Source organism: Plectropomus leopardus, chromosome 9 (assembly GCF_026936395.1).
Source record: "Plectropomus leopardus strain MGB_pleo_1.0 chromosome 9, ASM2693639v1, whole genome shotgun sequence".
Lineage (NCBI taxonomy): Eukaryota > Metazoa > Chordata > Actinopteri > Perciformes > Serranidae > Plectropomus > Plectropomus leopardus.
Genome location: NC_142184.1, coordinates 18,670,691 through 18,687,654, shown reverse-complemented (window position 1 = coordinate 18,687,654; position 16,964 = coordinate 18,670,691). Strand labels below are relative to the sequence as shown.

Sequence of the window (16,964 nt, the reverse complement as noted above, 5' to 3'; positions counted from 1 at the left end):
ATGCCAATGAAAGAGGTGGGTCTTCAGTAGCGACATGAAGGTTTCTATTGTTGGAGCAGCCAGTTGCTGCTGGGTTTGTGCCTAGTTCTGGAAAGATCAAGGAGCATCTAATCAGTCGACTGTAGTGTTTAATCAGTCAACTGTAGTGTTTAATCAGTCAACTGTAGTGTTTAATCAGTCGACTGTAGTGCTCTAACTGGAGTATGAAGATACAGTAATTTTTTTAGATAAGGTGGCGCATGACCATTCATACTCTTAAAAAAAAAAAGTAAAAAAAAAAAAAATTAGAATCAGTCCTAAAACAGACAGGAAGCCAGTGCAGGGTGGCCAGTACTAGAGTTTTGAGAAGTGAAGAGAGCAATGGGATCATGGTGGATTTCTTCGTGTGCAGCACGATAAGCCCTTAAGAAAGAAATGTAGTTCCTATGGGCGACCACAAGGTGTCAGGCTTAATGCCGGTTAATCCCACACAAGAGGTGGTCTATCTGCAGTGGTGTACGGGTGCGCGGCGTTGTGCCAAAATGCCGAAACCCGGGATCGAACCAGGGACCTTTAGATCTTCAGTCTAACGCTCTCCCAACTGAGCTATTTCGGCGTGTAATGAAGGGGAAAATATCAGCTTTATATAGATATTAAATGTACAGCGGAAATGTGTCTATGTCCTCACAAGGAACTACACTCAACGAAATTGGTTCCTAGTTAATACTCAGTATGAAACGTATTAATATAGCGTTTCCGCGAGCTGCGGTTTCTGCAACCTAAATACAAAGAAGTCAGTCTTTTCTACATATTTCTGCTGTGTAAAACAATATAACATCCATTGTTATCTCCGCTGTGTACCTGCTTTATTATAATTTATTAATGGGGCCATAATTTTGTTAATTTATTTGAAAAATCTACACTACATTAGCATGTGTGTAAATTATAAATTAAAAAATACTATGGTGAAGCAGGACATGACGAGGTACACTTTGTTGCAAATGGTGTAAAAGCATGTAATCAGTGGTGATTACTATTTTATTATGCCTTAAGTGGATTAAACATACTCAATTGAAATAATAGGAAAAAAACTGATCTAAAAATTAGTTTTTTAAAAATGTAAGATTATAAGAAAATAATAATTTTAAAAAGGAAAATACTAAGAAAACTATAATAGCCATTATTATTCTTACCAGAAAGACTGTAAAACAAGTAACTTAAATAGTTACATTACCCATTACATTTTTTACAGGGTAACTAGTAGTCTGTTACCTATTACACTTCAAAAGTAACCCTCCCAACACTGTATATTGTGCAAAATATTTAAAAAATGAAGACGGTATGGAGAAAACAGATTTATTTTACTCCTTCCCCTGAGGGTCTACAAAGCATCAATAAAATACAAAAGCTTTATTGTCACATGCACAAGGAACAATTTACACTTTAAAATGAAATTCTTAGTTTGCTGACAATTATTGGGTGTTTAGATTTAAAAGGCACATAATGCAAGAGCATGCTGAACCCTAGATGAGGCATGTAACTTCAAAACAGTTAATCATTTCTTTTGCCCCATCCTTTAACATCATGCTTTTCAACAGTACAAAGTGTATGCTCTTCCCAGGTCTTTTCCCTCATATCTCCTGCAGTAATTGTCCTACAAACCCACATTCAGTCCTTCCTGATTTCAGTTCCTCTTAGACTTGTGTGACTTTGTGTTATCAGTGTGTGTCTGAGCTGCTGACAGCTGTCTCCATGCATCCACAATAAGCGTCAGCGGTATGATGATCCACAGCACGTTCATGAACACAAAGTAGAACCAGAAGTAAATAGGGTGTCCCAACTCGCTGTGAGCATAACCGTCCCTGTGCTCGGTGTAGAAGTAAAGCACTGCTCCATACAGCTGACCTGCCATCAGATTATGTAAAAAGAAGGCGCATCATGTAAATGTGACAATTAATTTAATCCAAAAAACTTGTTTACAAGAACAGAGAAAGTTTTGTTGTAAATACTCTATCTTACCTAATGAAATGATGAGCTGCAGAACAAATCTGTAGGGCTTGTTAGTTAAGAAGGCAAACACAGTCCAGAAGCTGAAAGGTCCCCATAGCCATGCAGTGACAGTCTCCATGCAAACAGTAAAGTTATCTGCTCTAATAGAAAAAAAAAATATGCAGGATACCATTAGTTACGGATTTGTTCCTTATTTTTTATGTAATGGTTCAACATAGCAAAGTGCAAACATGAACTTACATTACATATCGACTGTCTCCTTTCGAGTACTCTTTCCCTGTGAGAGGAAAACATATTGACTCGTCTAGACTGCACCATCACAGTTTATACACTGTCCGAAACATCTTTTTTTCTTGTTTGTACTCACACAGCTGTGACAGGAAGCGCTGGTCTCCTGGAATAACATCATAATACAGTGAAAACCAACCCTCAATGATGCCATGGATGAAACCACAAAAAGCAAACCAGCACACAGCCAGGCGTCTCCATGTCCCCATCCTGCCAGTGGTCCCTCTCTGCCCGGTGATCAGCCAGGTGACGAGCAGAAACACTCCAGACACAGAAAACAGAAACGCCAGAATCTCTGACATAGATCTGTCATTGGCCACATAGGTGGGAATCAAAAGGTCCCGCGGCCAGTAGGGATGAAGAACTCCAGTCTCTGTTGTGGCATCCATTATCTGTTTAAAAAAAGGTTAGTCAACACTCTTTAGCTACATTTCAACAACTAAGGGATGCGCAATATTTGATTTTTGCCAAAATCCAATATGCCAACATTTAAGAACTCATTTGACTGATAAACGATGCTGATATCAATATATCTTCTTTTTCTCCACCTATTTTTAGCGATCAAGTCTCTTCTTTAGTGGAATTAACAATATATTATGCATATTCTTATCATGAAGGCCAGTAGATGGAGACAAAAAAACATAATGCTTCTCAGTGTATATAATATTCATTCAGTGTGCAAAATATGAAAAAATACTTCAATTTAGGGTTGATGTTTTGTATATGTTTACATTGTCACTAAAAAAATCAATACATAAAAATACTGGTTTGTCATTTCGGCAGAAATCAACATGTTGGCAATATTTCACTTTAAGCCAGTATTGTCTGATACTGATGACGTGCCAATATTATTGTGCATCCCTAGTATAAACATAAATTATGGATGGATTTCCACATTTCTGACAGTCCTTAAACAAATGATGTGGGACAAAGACTTCCATCAGAAAAAAACATAACTAAATCTAAGCTTAAAACTGTCATATTTAATCAAACTCGCTTTACTCTACATGTCTTTTTTAAAGTTCTGACAAAAACCGTCTGCACAAACTAACCATTATGCACAATAAGAGTAAAAGAAAGCAAGACTTTTTTCACCGCCAGGATTTCGTCTTCAAACTTTCAAACATCAAAGGGCAAGGTTTTTAAAAAATCAAACAAGTACTTCAGGGTGGAGGGAGGGTCATGCATTTGCCCCCAGTCACTAGGGGAAGCTCAAGGGAAAAACCTAAAAACCTTGTAACCTCTTTGGGGAAGGGAAAAAACAAACAAATAAACAAACAAAACAAAAAAAAAAAAAACGACGTCACAGCCCGGCTACCACCCTCTCTCTGATAAATAAAGAGCAGTCCCTAAGTCAGTCTAATTTATGAATGAAAGTGCACTAATTACACTGCGTATACAAACGTCAATCATTTAATTTACAAACTAAGTTATTAGAGGTAGCCTAATTTTTATGAAAGGAGCTCAATAGCAGACTAATGTATGTGAATGTTGTCCTTACCTGCGATGGCACAAAAATTTTGAATATTTTTCGAGATCCACTGCTGTCTATATGCCATATGAGTGCAGATAAGCTCAGACGCGGAACTCACAAAAGCAGCGGGGCGGTTACCTGCGATTACAAAGACCAATCAGACAACCGTATTCATAGAGCTAGCCGTACGTGCGATCTGTCGGCCCGCTGATTGGCTCGTCATCTCGGAAGATGGACGTTGTCGATGGCAACGACCAATGAACATTTGTCTCTCACTCAAAAAGATCGTCCCCTCTGTTCATGGACAACGTTACAAAATATTACGTAAAATAAAACACTGTTGGTGAAGGGTGAATTGCAGTGCTTAATTAACGATATTGCGTAGGAAAATGTAATGCTTCTTCTCAAACTGTATTAAATGAAACCACCATGTACATTACAGATTTTCATCATAAACATTGTGTAAAATATATTTCATGATATAGTAATCATTAAAAATAAATTCAATTGTACAACCAATAATAAAAGGGAAAAGACAGAAACTAATAAGGCCAAAACCCTTAGGATACACTAAACAGATGGAATAAAACTAAAATGTCTGAATAATCTAATAGTTTATAAAAATTTACAGTTTTTTAATTTTATATTTTAAACAGTAGTCAAGTATGTTTTAAACATGAACATGGGCCTATTGAATGTGTATTAATGATAGGTGTATACTATATATAGTTGTAAATTCTTATAGATATTCATACCTGACAGAATCACCTACTCTACCTGACAGGATGACCTACTCCACCTATAACTACGTCTATACAGGACGTAGTACATTATTATACATATTTGCATCTGACCGAATGACCTACGCCACATTTAACCACATTCATATAGAAAGCAGTTGGATCTGAAGGATATTTTTATGCGACAGAATGACTCCTGCACCTGACAGAATGATTTACGCCACATCTAAATACATTTATAGTGGAAGTAATACATTCTGATAGATATTTGTACCTGACAGAATGACCTTCTCGACATTTAACTACACTTATAGATTGTATTTTATTTTTATTTTATCTGATATGTTTTTTTCTAAACCATTTTAAGCATTCAATCCGCCTTGCTTCTGACTCTTTAGCTGTTACAATGCGTGTGGGATAAATAAAATATTATCTTATTTTTTTCTCTACATACACATTATGATTATTATTATTCTACGCAAAACAGTCACGGTGTTCTTGGTATAATGTCTTCGTGTCGAGGGGGGGAAAAAAAGACACTCCCATGCCGTGTCAGGGAATTAATCCCTGCCGTGACCCGGATTCGAACCGGGGTTGCTGCGGCCACAACGCAGAGTACTAACCACTATACGATCACGGCGAGCTACTGGGAGTCATGTGCACAGAGGGAACAGTAGGCTTTATAAATTGACGTAGAGTGGTGAGTCATTATTCTGTCTTTGGGAAAAGCAATCTGTAGTCAATTAACCATAAAAACCTGTTTAAACTGGCGCTCTACAGATTCACCGGGACTTCTAAATAAAAACAACAGGTTAGTCCGATTGCATGCTAATATGTCTGTTACATCAGCGATTTACGTTAAATTAGCGGGATTTTTTTAAGAGAGTAGTTTTTTGGGAGTTTGTTTCTGCTATTATTCGACGTCTTCACGTTACCTGTAACATTAAACTTTAAGTTAGTTCAGGACAAGTTACACGAAAACTTTATCTTAATGTAAGCAAAACTAGCTAACAGTTAAGCTAAGTTATAGCATATTTAGCCAGAAGTTAGCAAGGTACGAAATAAAGGTAGCCTTAAGCGTCTTACCTTTATGTGTGTTAAATGTTGTTTGAAACTTGCTGCCTGGGGTGGAATGCAAAGCTTAATGTATTTACTTAAGTAACTTTACTATACTTGTTTTTATGCTGCTTTATACTTCACTAAACTACATTTTGGAAGCCACCATTGAAACAGTAATTTTGACTCCACACTTCTCTGATAGCTTACTCTGCTGAGCTTTACCTAAGTATCACTTACTTGTCTGAGTAATGGTCTGTCTATATGAGTAACGTTACGTCTTCCACCCCTGACTGCTGCACTTAACTTAGTCCAATGTTATCATTACCTTGTTTCACCAAATTTACATCGAGGCTACAGTACAGTGTCGCTAAACTGTGTTTTTAGAACAATCTTCAGTATATATATGTATAGAAGAATATAATTCTCACCTGAAATACGTGGACATAGTACTTAAACAAGTGACGTCATGAAATGATATAACAGTCCCATATGGTCTAGCGGTTAGGATTCCTGGTTTTCACCCAGGCGGCCCGGGTTCGACTCCCGGTATGGGAAGTACGCTTTTGCGTCGATTAGAATTTAATATTTTCACATTACCTCCTCGCTCTTAATGCAAATATGAACTTTTTTTTTTTTTAGATTAATAAATTTATTTTTTTTTCGATAATATTAGATACGGGTCTACTTTTAAAGGTGATAATAGTTAGCAAACAGGATGAACTGTTGGTCGTGTAGGTTATTTAAAGCAATAAACTATGCAAGGCTAAATAGTTACATAAAGTGACATAAAAGCCCCCTGAAGTCCTTTATGTCATTAACATAGAGACACAGAATTACAGAAATGTGGGAATAAATTTAAGACATTTGTGTCCTTCATTTTATTAAACTTCTTTTGTTTCTGCATTTATATATTTATTTCGATATTATTCATTCATTCATTCCAGCATATTAATTTATGTAGCATTTTTTCGTCTCCCATATAGTTTTACGGGCACATGATGTTAATCACGTGACATCTTGAGTCACATGATGCTACACGGAAGTAGTAAACGCGAATTGAAGGCGGATCAGTGCGGTCCATTTTAGCATCGGATGGCTGATTTCTAGTAGAAACGACGGAGCTAAAGACTGTGTGAGAGAGCACTTGAGGAATAATAAAAACATCGACATGGGTGTGTCGGAATTAAAAGAGTCTTCTTTGTCACTGGACGAAAATCTGCTCCGTTTCATGGACCAGTTGGAGTTACTGGAGGAGAAACGAGCCACTCTCAATTCTCTCATAGAGCAGGTAGCACTCAGAAAAACACGCAGAGTTTACTTGTAATTTGTTCAAAGCAAGCTTGCCAATCGCAGAAATCTATCTCTGTTTAAATATCTGCGATTTTAGGGTGTAATCCTTTTTTAAATCGATTTGAAACCTCAATATGTCAACGGTTTGTCAAAAACTACTAGTTTTAGTCTGCCATAGCAATAGCAGTATTAGTATTAGTGGTAGTAGTAGTAGTAGTAGTTAAGTAAAATGAATATCTTTGGGTTTTGTATTGTTGGGCCCTTGGAAATGTGATGGGCAATATTTTCGACATATTAACATATTACCAACCCAATGATTGACAGTACTTGAGAACATAATTGTCGAATTAATATAATTGTCAGTCGCAGCATAAAGCAACCAACATCAATTTTGCCTACATTTTCATTCAAATGTTTGTCCTCAAATGTTAGTTAATGTTCACATTACACTTTGTCTTCTAAAGATCCAGTGTGTAGGATTTAGATACACATAGTATTGTCAGAAAAGGAATATCATAAAAGAAGTGGGGTTTTTTGAGTGTATAATCACCAGACAATAAGATTTGTTGTGTTTTCGGTAACTAAGAATGAGCCATTTATTATCTACATAGGGAGCAGGTCCCCATCCATGGAGTCAGTGTTGTTAAATTGCCATATTTCTACAGTAGCCTAGAATGGACAAATCCCATTCTGGAGGTAGAAAGGGCTTATTTGCATCAGCCACTGTGGTTAGAAGTCCCTCTGTGACAGTGTTGTTTTTAATCTTGTTCAATGCTGGAATCATCCTCCTACTCAAATTGTAGAGTCTAGCTCTGTCAGCTCGTTCAAAAGTAAACTCTAAACTCATTGCTTCGCATTAACTTTCAACCTCATGTAGGGACTGTTCGTTATTTATGAGAGGGGGTGTGGGGGAGGGTGGTGTAAAACAGGGGAGGCATTCCAAATAATTTATCAGGCACTAGGGGTTGGTTTTGTTTTTTGATTTGGCATACGGGAGGGACATTAAACTTAACATGTCCATATTTTGTGTTTATTTCAAATTTGCTCTGAACCCCAAAACCTGCAAGTGGATTTGACAGACATATTTTCTGTAAAAAAAAAAAAAAAAATCCAAAACTGCACCATTTATCATAGCAATAAAAAGCAAAATATGGTTATTCGTGGTTAGGGGGGGTCCTGCATTTTCCCCCAGCCACTCAGGGAGGGTCAAGAAAAAAATATTTGTAGCTCCATGTGGGGTCATGATATGAAAAAGAGACTCTCCTGATCTGATAAATAAAGTACACCCTCTTTGTCTGCCCTAAATGCCAAACCACAGTTTTGCAACCTATATTCAGTCTAAGTGCTCATGGATACATATGTATATTGCACATTTCTGTGTGTGTTTTGTGTATGTGTTTTCTCACTCTGTACCCTATTTAGCATACTTTACGGATGCCACTCATTACTGTTTTATTCATACAGTATATGTCAAATATTATGTTTGTAATTCTTTGTTTGTAGTTCAGCTCGCCTCTATACATTTTTATGTGTAATTATCTATAATTTTATTATGCTGATCTGCTCTTTGCGCACAACATTTATTGCATGTCTATCTGTTCTTGAAGAGGGATCCCTCCTTAGTTGCTCTTCCTGAGGCTTCTACTATTTTTCCCCCTGTTAAATGGGTTTATTTGGGGTTTTTTGATAACTGCTGTGAGGTTCCAAGGACAGAGGGATGTCGTATGCTGTTAAACCGTCAGGAGCAAATTGTGATTTGTGATAGATAAAATTGAAATTGAATTGAAATTATTATTGGTACAGCCCTTTGGGGCATGCTTTGTTGTTGGGCTATAATAAGCTTTGACTTGACTCAACTAATCTGTAATACAATTTGGGTTGGGTTGCCTCTGGGTATAAAATGTGCTATATAAATAAATTTGTCTTGCTTTGCGTTGGGCCTGTAAGCCTCTTTTTCACGTTTGAAGGCTCATTTTTTTATCCTGTGTATTCTTCTCCCACTTCAGCATTTATATTTACTAAGTTGTTGCCATTGCATGTTCCCACAGGGATGGTTCTCCATGTCCAAGGCCCGATATTCGATGGGAAACAAACACGTCTCTTCACTTCAGTATGCAAATGAGATAGAGCCCCTAGTCTGTGTTCATGCTAGGTGAGGAATTAGACACATTTAACTGAATAAATAGATAATGTTCACTGGAATTAAACAACTGTCAGTATTCATGTCTTTGAGTTGTGTGTTACAGAACACTGGACAATGGTGAAGTGAATTTCTGCACAGAAAGTGTCAAACAAAAGTGCAGTAATGAGGATGGAAAAGATGCCAAGTCAATAGAGGATATTGGACCTCAAGAAGAAGGTAAGTGCCAGAGTCCTTGTTTGCATTTACCAAAAAGGCACACATTTTTGACTTATTAAAATTTTACTTTTTTTTCTTATAGGTGTCAGGAGAAGAATCAAACCAAAAAAGGATACCTCAGAGAAAGAGACAAGTAAAGACACAAGCAGAGAGGAAATTTCTGAAGTGACTCCAGTCAGAAAAACTGACCAGAATCCTCACCAAGATCCACTGAAGTGGTTTGGGATTCTGGTGCCACAATCTCTTAAACAAGCACAGTCATCATTCAAGCAAGGTATGATGTTACATTTCTAAAAGAGTCTTTACTTTGTTTTGGCTTTGATTTAAAGCAATCAAACATTTTCTCTGCTTATGTGTGTTTACTTTAGCATATAGCCAAGAAACAGAGAAAATGTTTTCTATTCTCAGGCCCAAATATATATATATATATCTTACAATTAACATGGTTCTTAACATGTATTTATCTCTAATTCTTTTAAGTCCTGTGTTAATTTTCCCAAAATATAATGGCATGAATGTGAATTTTAACCTAGGTATTTATGAAAGACATTTACATAATAGAGGGGCAAACATTGTCATTTCATTGATGACAGTGGTATTGTTATGCATGTGTGAAAGATGAAACCTCTAACATAGCTCTTAATGTACTACTGGTAAATCCTTTTCCTTATTCCTTCATTTTATCTCCAATTTTTCTGTCATTATTACAGTAATAGAGCTGTCAGCTGAGATTGCAACCCTTCAGACTGCAGTGTTGAACACCAGACGGGAGCTGCAGCACAGCATGAAAAACAAACACATTCTCCAGGAGGAAGCCTTAGCAGTCCAGCTGGAAGAGGTGGCAGACTAAATAACTGCTGAGTCAAGCTGGAGATGATCTGAGAAGAGCGTGTGGCCACAGAGAGTGACAGGTTGGAGTTAGCATATTATGCCTTATGGCCAGTTAGACTCAACAGCGATCCCTCTGGTGGATTTTAATGTGGAGATTACAAATAGTTATGTAATAAATCTGACTAAATAATGATATTATGTTTGATTTTTTCCATTTTTGACTTTCTCACTGTGAAATGTTGGGCCTGTTTTTAGATGATGTGTTTGAAAATGTAGGACTAGAAAAAAATTTGTGCTGTAGACTAAAAGATTGATTTATAAATATAAACAAAATGGGCCGGTAAATAATTGATTGATTTATTATTAATTTACTATTACTTTATAGATTAATAATTAGCCATTGATTTGAAAAAGAAACTGTTGTAGGTGGCCAGGTTGTGAAACTTCTATTTGTGGATAATGCAGTTATAACTTTTGGTAATCGATTTATAAATGCCAAATAAGTTGTTAATAAATATTTTGCGGTCCATATCATCTGCAGCCATTTTCCAGAAAGTAATTTACCTAGATTGATTAGCATGTCAATAACTTCAATAATAATTAATACATTTTACATGTTTATGTGATGATTCGGTCATTGTTTAAGTTTAAAGCACTTTGTGATATTGGTTTTGCAAAATGCTTTACAAAACAGAAACATTTATTATTGTAAGGTCCAAAATCAGTCATGGTATTTTTCACAACCGGGCAATGTTGCAAAGCATGTTTAAACAACCTATTAACCATCAATACATCCATTATTTCCAGCTTCTAAATTCTTAATAAAGAAGGCCTTTTCAGAGTGGGGGTAAATTGTTTTCCCTGTAGTATTTGTTTCATCTAAATGATTAAACAGTGATGAAAAATTTAATAAATAAGTGTTTAATTAAGCAAGTAATTGTTTATTCTATTCTCCATACAAAAATCCAGTCAAATATTTGAGTTATGTATTATATCAGAGAAAAACTGCCAGGTTTTGAAAATTTGTTTAATTTCTACGTGGTAATAATGCAGTTTTACCCTTTGGTAAACCATTAATAAATGCTAAAAGGTAGTTAAATATATAAAGATAACTAATATAATAATAATATAATGTGGTCCAGGTAATCTGCAGTCATTTTCCAGAGAGTAATTCACCCATGATGATAAGCATATTAATCATTTTTGTGATATTTAATGCATTCTAAGTGTTTATATTATGACACTCTTTCCTTATTGTTTGTTTAGTTTACAGTTCTTGGTTATATTGGTTTGAAAAGTAATGTACAAAAAAAATAACTTTAATTTTACAGTCGGGTATTTTATCACACCCTTGCAATGCTACAAAGCATTTGTAAACAACTTATTAATCATTAATTAATCCATTTTTTTTCCAGCCTTTTAATTCTTATCAAAGGAGGCCTATTTAAAATGCGACTAGATAGTTTTTCATGTAATATTTGTAATCTATTTTTCCCGAAATAGTTAATAAACAATGATAAAAACTAATAATTACACAAATTTAATGTTTAATTACGTAAGTAGTGTAATTGTTTATTATATAATACAGAAACACAGTCTTATTTTCGAGTTAAGCATTACATCCCAAGGAAACTGCCTATTCTTGACTGGGGACATCCGAACAGTACCGGGAACTGCCGAGAGGGGAGACGAGACTCCGTTTATTGTGTGTACTTCCTGGTCCAATTATAATACTGTCTATGTGCCTCCATGAAACACGGCGCTCTGCCTCCCCTTCAGTTGCGTCCTAACGGCAGATGGGAGCGCAGAAACAACGCATGTAGCTTCACTGTCATATCATTGATGTTTCCAAATATCCGCAGCAGCTCGTGCAGCTAGATTGTGGTCGATTTCGGACGTGCAAGCGACGCAACTCCTGCTTGGAATCAAATTTTCTTTTGTCTGCGCAACTGGCATCAACATTTTTTTTCTGATGTGTGATCAGGGATCGGGAAGTAAACACGCTGGCCTGCGCACATGATTAGAGGCGAGGTGCGATTGATACCTCAGACTCAGATTGTCCTTGATCGCAAGTTGATTTTACTTCGGAGCAGAGGAACTGTGGGCTCCAATGGCGTCAATTTCGAAGGTGTCTATTCTGGATTACTTTAATATTGTGTTTGAAGGTGAAAATGGCAAAATCGAGTCCAACTGCAAGGCTTGTGGTACAAGGATCCAGGCGAAGCGGAGTGTCACGTCCAACTTCGTAACGCATCTCAAGGTAGTAATGATCTCAAAATAAAATGTTTATTCATTTTTACTTATTCTCAGTCCTATTATATTTGTCTGCATCTACTAACAGCTGACTCTTAAGCATCTTTTTTTATGTATGTCATACAGTCAGCTCTATAAACCTGACTGACAGTCTGTTGCTTCTCTGCCCATACTGTCCTCAAAACAAGACGGTATGGTGGAGATGTACAGCTCCATCTGAACACTAACTGTTCTCCTGTCAGCCAATAACAGTGGCTGCTCTCTCTGTCTCTCTCCCGTTCAGCGGAAGCACCAGGCGATGTATGATGACTTTGTGAAAAGAAAGGATATGAAGAGAGAGGGTTACTCCTCTGGTTCCCTGCATAGTTTCACCACAAATGGAGGGAATGGCCGCTATACTGTCCCCATCAGCACTCGAGTGGGAGGAGGAGGAGGAGGTGTTGGAGGAATCGGAACTCTTGAGGGAGGAGCAGGAGGAGGCTCTGGAGCAGGAGGGGTGACCAAGTTTGACAGACATGACCCACGTCAGGTGTGTGTTTTAATCCGTCATTGCTGGAGATGCAAATAACGACGCTATCATTTAGGACATCCTGGTGTTGTATTCAGGGGCGTAGCACCAAAATCTGGGTACATGCATTAGCAGGCTCTTTGGGCCCCCACCCCATCCTCTCTTGATCGCTGTCTTTCTCATGCACCTTTTTAGATTTAATTACAAAGTCCCTCACCTTCCCTTTACCCTCTTTCTTTTCTGTTTTGAAACCCCCCCTTGCTCGAGGAAAGACGTGACAGCGCACAGTACTGCTCCAGCAGCATAATCAGTCATGCACTCGGCTTTAACTACTTTTAAAAACAAATCCATGGATGTATTAAGAAACTCTGGATACATGTAGCATGTAGGCGAGGCCCTGTTCATTGCTATGAGAGCTGCTCAGTAGCGCATGATGCAAAAGCCGCTATACTTCAGCATCACGGGGTGCATAGAGCATGCACAAAAGAGACTTGCGGTGCGTTTAACTTCCAGTTTAGCCCTCTGTTAGCTTGAGTGATGATCAAATAATTTAATCTTGTGACTCTTGTAGACTTTACAAATGTTATCAAACTGAATAGATTAAATTTTGATAGTGAAATGAGTCATTTCTCAGAGGTTTTGACTTTTCCAAAAATGTATCCAGTGATTTACAGATGTCTGTCTCCCAATGTAAATCACTGGGGGAAAAGCTGTTCTGAGCTCCATGCCATCATGTGATGGACCCGGACAGTGTAATTCCATTTTTGGCCACTATGGAAAATTTGCATCATAGCCTGGCGCTCTTCCTGTGGGCTTGGACAAATCCAAATGGGGAGGGCCTGGGTAATCAATCCAATTTTTTACCCCCACTTTGACACCCCCGGTTGCATTATTTATAGAGGCATTGCAATGAAAACAATTTATATTGGGCTTTTTTTTTCACCACAGGTTCTGATCTCTGAGGCTATAGCTAAAATGATTGTGCGTGATCTGCAGCCAGTGTCCATCGTGGAAAATCAAGGCTTCAGAGAGCTGCTTCAGCTCCTGGAGCCACGTTACACCCCTGAGCCCCAGCACTACATCCAGAGCCAGCTCCTCCCAGCCTATGCCTACCAGGCCCAGCTCGCAACCCGGCAGGCCCTGACCTCAGCGCATGCTCTCAGTCTCAGCCTGGATCTCTGGAGGGGTTTAACTGGAGCCACTTCAGGGTAAGGATGTAAAATCAACATGATTCCCTCTTGGTTTGATTTTTTCACTGATGAGTCCACTTCTCTCTCGCTCTCTCTCTCTGTAGGTACCTTGGTGTCACTTGCCATTTTCTCACATCTGATTGGCAGATGCGTTCAGCTCTCCTTGCATGCCTTCCCCTGACTGGAGGCAGCTCTGGGAGCCGTGTGCTTTCAGATTTTGATGAAGTATGTCACTCCCATGGCGTGTCAGGCAGAGCATTTCGTGTGGTTGCGGACCCTTTCCTGGCAACAACAACAGCAACAGTAAAGCCATGTTATCTTCCTGGTTTCCTGGTTTCACCTTCTCTGGCTAACGGGCAAGACGAAGTTGATGGAGAAGAGGCAGACAATGGTAACAATGTGGAGGAAGGGATCAGGAATGGCCATGGTGATGGAGGAGAAGAAGGGGAGTGGGAGGACTCATGGGAGCAGGGTCTGGGTGTTTGTCGAGTGGACTGTTTTTCTCGCTCTCTTGAACAGTGCATCAGAGAGGGGTTACACTACTGTCCACAGGTCACCTCCACACTGGCCAAGGCTGCTTGTTTCTATAACTACATTACCTCTGCTGTCCCACCTGAGAAACTAAGCCAGGTGTTTGATGGTCCTGGGTTGAGCATGGGGGGTCCAGGAAGTACCCCTCCTGCAGCAAGAGACTGGGCTTCTCAGCTTAAGGTAAGCACAGTATGCAGAAAACACGTTAACTCCCCCATCTTAGCATATACAAGTATACTTCATAAATGCAGATATGAGGATGTTTTTGAGCATTTATTAATGCATGTTTACAGTTTTATGAACTTGGATTATATATGATTAAAACTATGGTGTATTATATTGTCAGTCACCAGCTGCAGCAGTTACACGAGGAGTTATAGGGACAAATACATTAGTAAGCACGCAGAAAATATACTTTGCCGGATTTTTCTAAAAAAAACAAAAAAAAAACAAAAACAATGCATAGTCTCAGTCATAACTTCTGACATGGGTTGAAAATTAGCATTAGCCAAATTTTGTATATTTGCAAGTGTCTACCTGATTTACTTCACTCACCAGCCAAAAAACAATGGTAATCTATTGAGTGGCTGGTAGATTTTCGAGTCCACCAGGTGGACAAAAAAGTTCATTTCCAATCCTGCTTGTGACTTACTAGAAGTGTTTGGTGGTTTATTTTTCTGCAGAAATTCTTCCCTATTTTTTCTTATTTTCCTCTCATATTTTGGAATATTTATGGACCAGTACCCCCACAGCGGTCGGGTGAGGTCTGTGGACTGTAATCAGCAGGCATCCAAGAAAACTAGGGTGAACCTGGAGTTGGCTTTTACTTTCACTTTTGCTTACAAGTACCAAAAACAGTTCATGGAATTACCACTTGAGGCTAGCTCCAAAACAGAGTCAATCTCCATAGACTGCCATGTGAAAATGCCCACATTTACAGGGGGGGGATTTTTAATTTTTTTTTTTTAAATTTAAGGGCAGAGCCACTTAAGTGACAGGCTGTCTGCCAATAGTATCCTCTGCTTCTGGTCAGACCCACCCCTTGCTCAAATATGGTCACTTCTGGCTGGTGACTTTATGGTAGCTCCATCCATTATTTATACAGTCCCTGATGTTTACAAACAGTAGCCAACAATACTGTATTCCTTAAAGTATGCCAACATCTGCTTGCAACTACGTTATAGTGAGTTAGAAGTTGTTATACTGTTTATAAATGCTGACTAGAGAGATTATGATACACTGTTACCAGTAGTATGTGTCCATAGTAACATTAATGTCATTAACTTATTATGTTGCTGTCTGGGGAAGATTTATATTATGATAGCTTTTCAGTTGCAAGCTTTTCTGTAATTACAAAAGTAACTAGTGTGTTTCCAGAGTTTTAAATTGTTCTATTTTTATCTAATATGCAGGTGCTTCGGCGGCTTCTGGACTCTGTGGAGTTTCTGGAGGAGGTGAGTGGTCCAGGGGAGCTGGCACTGGGTGGTTCAGAGAGAGCCCTGCTGAGAGAGCTTACTGAGACATTGGAGCCCTTCACTGAGGCCTGGGACATGGTACAAGGGGACAGACAGGCAGACATACAGACAGACAGACATGTGTCCATCAGCCTTGCTCTGCCATGTGTTCTCGGCCTTCGTAAGCATCTCTCTGAGACGTCAACTCCTCACTGCCCCTCTCTCCTGGTGGGCCTCAGCCAGGCTGTAGAGCGTCGGCTGGCCCCTGTCCTAGAGGACCCTCTCTACATCACTGCCACCACCCTGGACCCGCAATTCAAACTCACGTGGAGCAGCAACCCTGACTGGCACAGACAAGTTCTCATAGAGGAGTTGTCCAAACATTCCACAGCCTCCAGCCCCGTAAACCCCAACACAGACCTACATCCTCAATCCCAGACCCCTCCTGCCCCAGCTCCATCGCCAGTCTCCTCGCTCTCTCGGCCCTGTAAGCTGTTCTCTTTCATCAAGCAGAGACCCACAACACAGGCCAAGAGCCTAGAGCAGGAGCTGGCCGTCTACCTGCGAGAGGAGCCCACAGAGGAGGAGGCTTTGCATTACTGGCGGCGTAAAGCGATTGACTTTCCTTTGCTAGCCCAGGTGGCCAAGAGGGCATTTACCATACCTGCTTGCGGCACTGTAGTCGAGAGCATTTTTACTGCTGCTGGGCACTGTCTGCGGCCAGAGAGAGGCCGCGTCTTACCAAAGAACCTGGAAACACTCATCTACCTCAAAGCAAACTACAGATTATTATGGACTTAAAGCAGTCAGGCATTTCTTTTACCCAAAAAACAACTGAAGGCTTTATACCTCCAGCAGAGTTACTTCTTGGATACTAACCCCCGTTCCTCTCTAAGGATACTGAGCTAGCAGCATAACATAGTCCTCATCATTTACCCAAAATGACCAGACTGCAGTAGGTGTGGATTACTGCCTGTTTACCGTGTAGCCTGCATACA

General features: G+C 39.0%; 3 protein-coding genes and 3 non-coding genes across 8 annotated transcripts; 3 read left to right on the top strand and 3 right to left on the bottom strand.

The window, feature by feature from the left end:
* Nucleotides 1-522: 522 nt before the first annotated feature.
* On the bottom strand, nucleotides 523-595 carry trnaf-gaa (transfer RNA phenylalanine (anticodon GAA)). Its single transcript has one exon. It is a non-coding gene; the product is annotated as a tRNA-Phe (tRNA).
* Nucleotides 596-1,321: 726 nt separating this feature from the next.
* On the bottom strand, nucleotides 1,322-3,921 carry ebp (EBP cholestenol delta-isomerase). The gene is made up of 5 exons (XM_042492414.2): nucleotides 3,779-3,921; nucleotides 2,357-2,669; nucleotides 2,230-2,266; nucleotides 1,999-2,129; nucleotides 1,322-1,884 (listed from the first exon to the last, which is right to left on the bottom strand). The coding sequence occupies exons 2-5, from the start codon at nucleotides 2,664-2,666 to the stop codon at nucleotides 1,664-1,666; spliced, it is 699 nt and encodes a 232-aa protein (XP_042348348.1). The 5' UTR covers nucleotides 2,667-2,669; nucleotides 3,779-3,921; the 3' UTR covers nucleotides 1,322-1,663.
* Nucleotides 3,922-5,059: 1,138 nt separating this feature from the next.
* Nucleotides 5,060-5,131, bottom strand: trnah-gug (transfer RNA histidin (anticodon GUG)). Its single transcript has one exon. It is a non-coding gene; the product is annotated as a tRNA-His (tRNA).
* Nucleotides 5,132-5,151: 20 nt separating this feature from the next.
* vma22 (vacuolar ATPase assembly factor VMA22) lies at nucleotides 5,152-10,963 on the top strand. 3 transcript variants are annotated; one of them, XM_088082145.1, is made up of 5 exons: nucleotides 5,152-5,191; nucleotides 8,889-8,992; nucleotides 9,087-9,199; nucleotides 9,282-9,473; nucleotides 9,910-10,963. In XM_088082145.1, the coding sequence occupies exons 2-5, from the start codon at nucleotides 8,901-8,903 to the stop codon at nucleotides 10,047-10,049; spliced, it is 537 nt and encodes a 178-aa protein (XP_087938271.1). In that variant the 5' UTR covers nucleotides 5,152-5,191; nucleotides 8,889-8,900; the 3' UTR covers nucleotides 10,050-10,963. The 3 variants fall into 3 exon arrangements, with proteins under 3 accessions (XP_087938271.1, XP_087938270.1, XP_042348349.1); XM_088082144.1 differs by having other exon boundaries at nucleotides 5,191-5,302; XM_042492415.2 differs by lacking the exon at nucleotides 5,152-5,191 and adding an exon at nucleotides 6,575-6,838.
* On the top strand, nucleotides 6,034-6,105 carry trnae-uuc (transfer RNA glutamic acid (anticodon UUC)). The gene has a single exon. It is a non-coding gene; the product is annotated as a tRNA-Glu (tRNA).
* A 693-nt stretch (nucleotides 10,964-11,656) lies between the features above and the next one.
* LOC148188722 (zinc finger BED domain-containing protein 4) lies at nucleotides 11,657-16,767 on the top strand. The gene is made up of 5 exons (XM_042492380.2): nucleotides 11,657-12,290; nucleotides 12,567-12,812; nucleotides 13,740-13,999; nucleotides 14,086-14,692; nucleotides 15,925-16,767. The coding sequence occupies exons 1-5, from the start codon at nucleotides 12,141-12,143 to the stop codon at nucleotides 16,765-16,767; spliced, it is 2,106 nt and encodes a 701-aa protein (XP_042348314.1). The 5' UTR covers nucleotides 11,657-12,140.
* The last annotated feature ends 197 nt before the right edge of the window (nucleotides 16,768-16,964 follow it).

Coding starts and splice junctions, on each gene's coding strand:
- ebp (XM_042492414.2), bottom strand. CDS start 2,666: ATGGATGCCACAACAGAGACTGGAGTTCTTCATCCCTACTGGCCGCGG. Junction 2,267..2,356: donor GCGCTTCCTGTCACAGCTGT/GTGAGTACAAAC, acceptor TTCCTCTCACAG/GGAAAGAGTACTCGAAAGGA. Junction 1,885..1,998: donor GCAGCTCATCATTTCATTAG/GTAAGATAGAGT, acceptor ATCTGATGGCAG/GTCAGCTGTATGGAGCAGTG.
- vma22 (XM_042492415.2), top strand. CDS start 6,719: ATGGGTGTGTCGGAATTAAAAGAGTCTTCTTTGTCACTGGACGAAAAT. Junction 8,993..9,086: donor CTAGTCTGTGTTCATGCTAG/GTGAGGAATTAG, acceptor TGTGTGTTACAG/AACACTGGACAATGGTGAAG. Junction 9,474..9,909: donor ACAGTCATCATTCAAGCAAG/GTATGATGTTAC, acceptor TCATTATTACAG/TAATAGAGCTGTCAGCTGAG.
- LOC148188722 (XM_042492380.2), top strand. CDS start 12,141: ATGGCGTCAATTTCGAAGGTGTCTATTCTGGATTACTTTAATATTGTG. Junction 12,291..12,566: donor ACTTCGTAACGCATCTCAAG/GTAGTAATGATC, acceptor TCTCCCGTTCAG/CGGAAGCACCAGGCGATGTA. Junction 14,000..14,085: donor TTAACTGGAGCCACTTCAGG/GTAAGGATGTAA, acceptor CTCTCTCTGTAG/GTACCTTGGTGTCACTTGCC.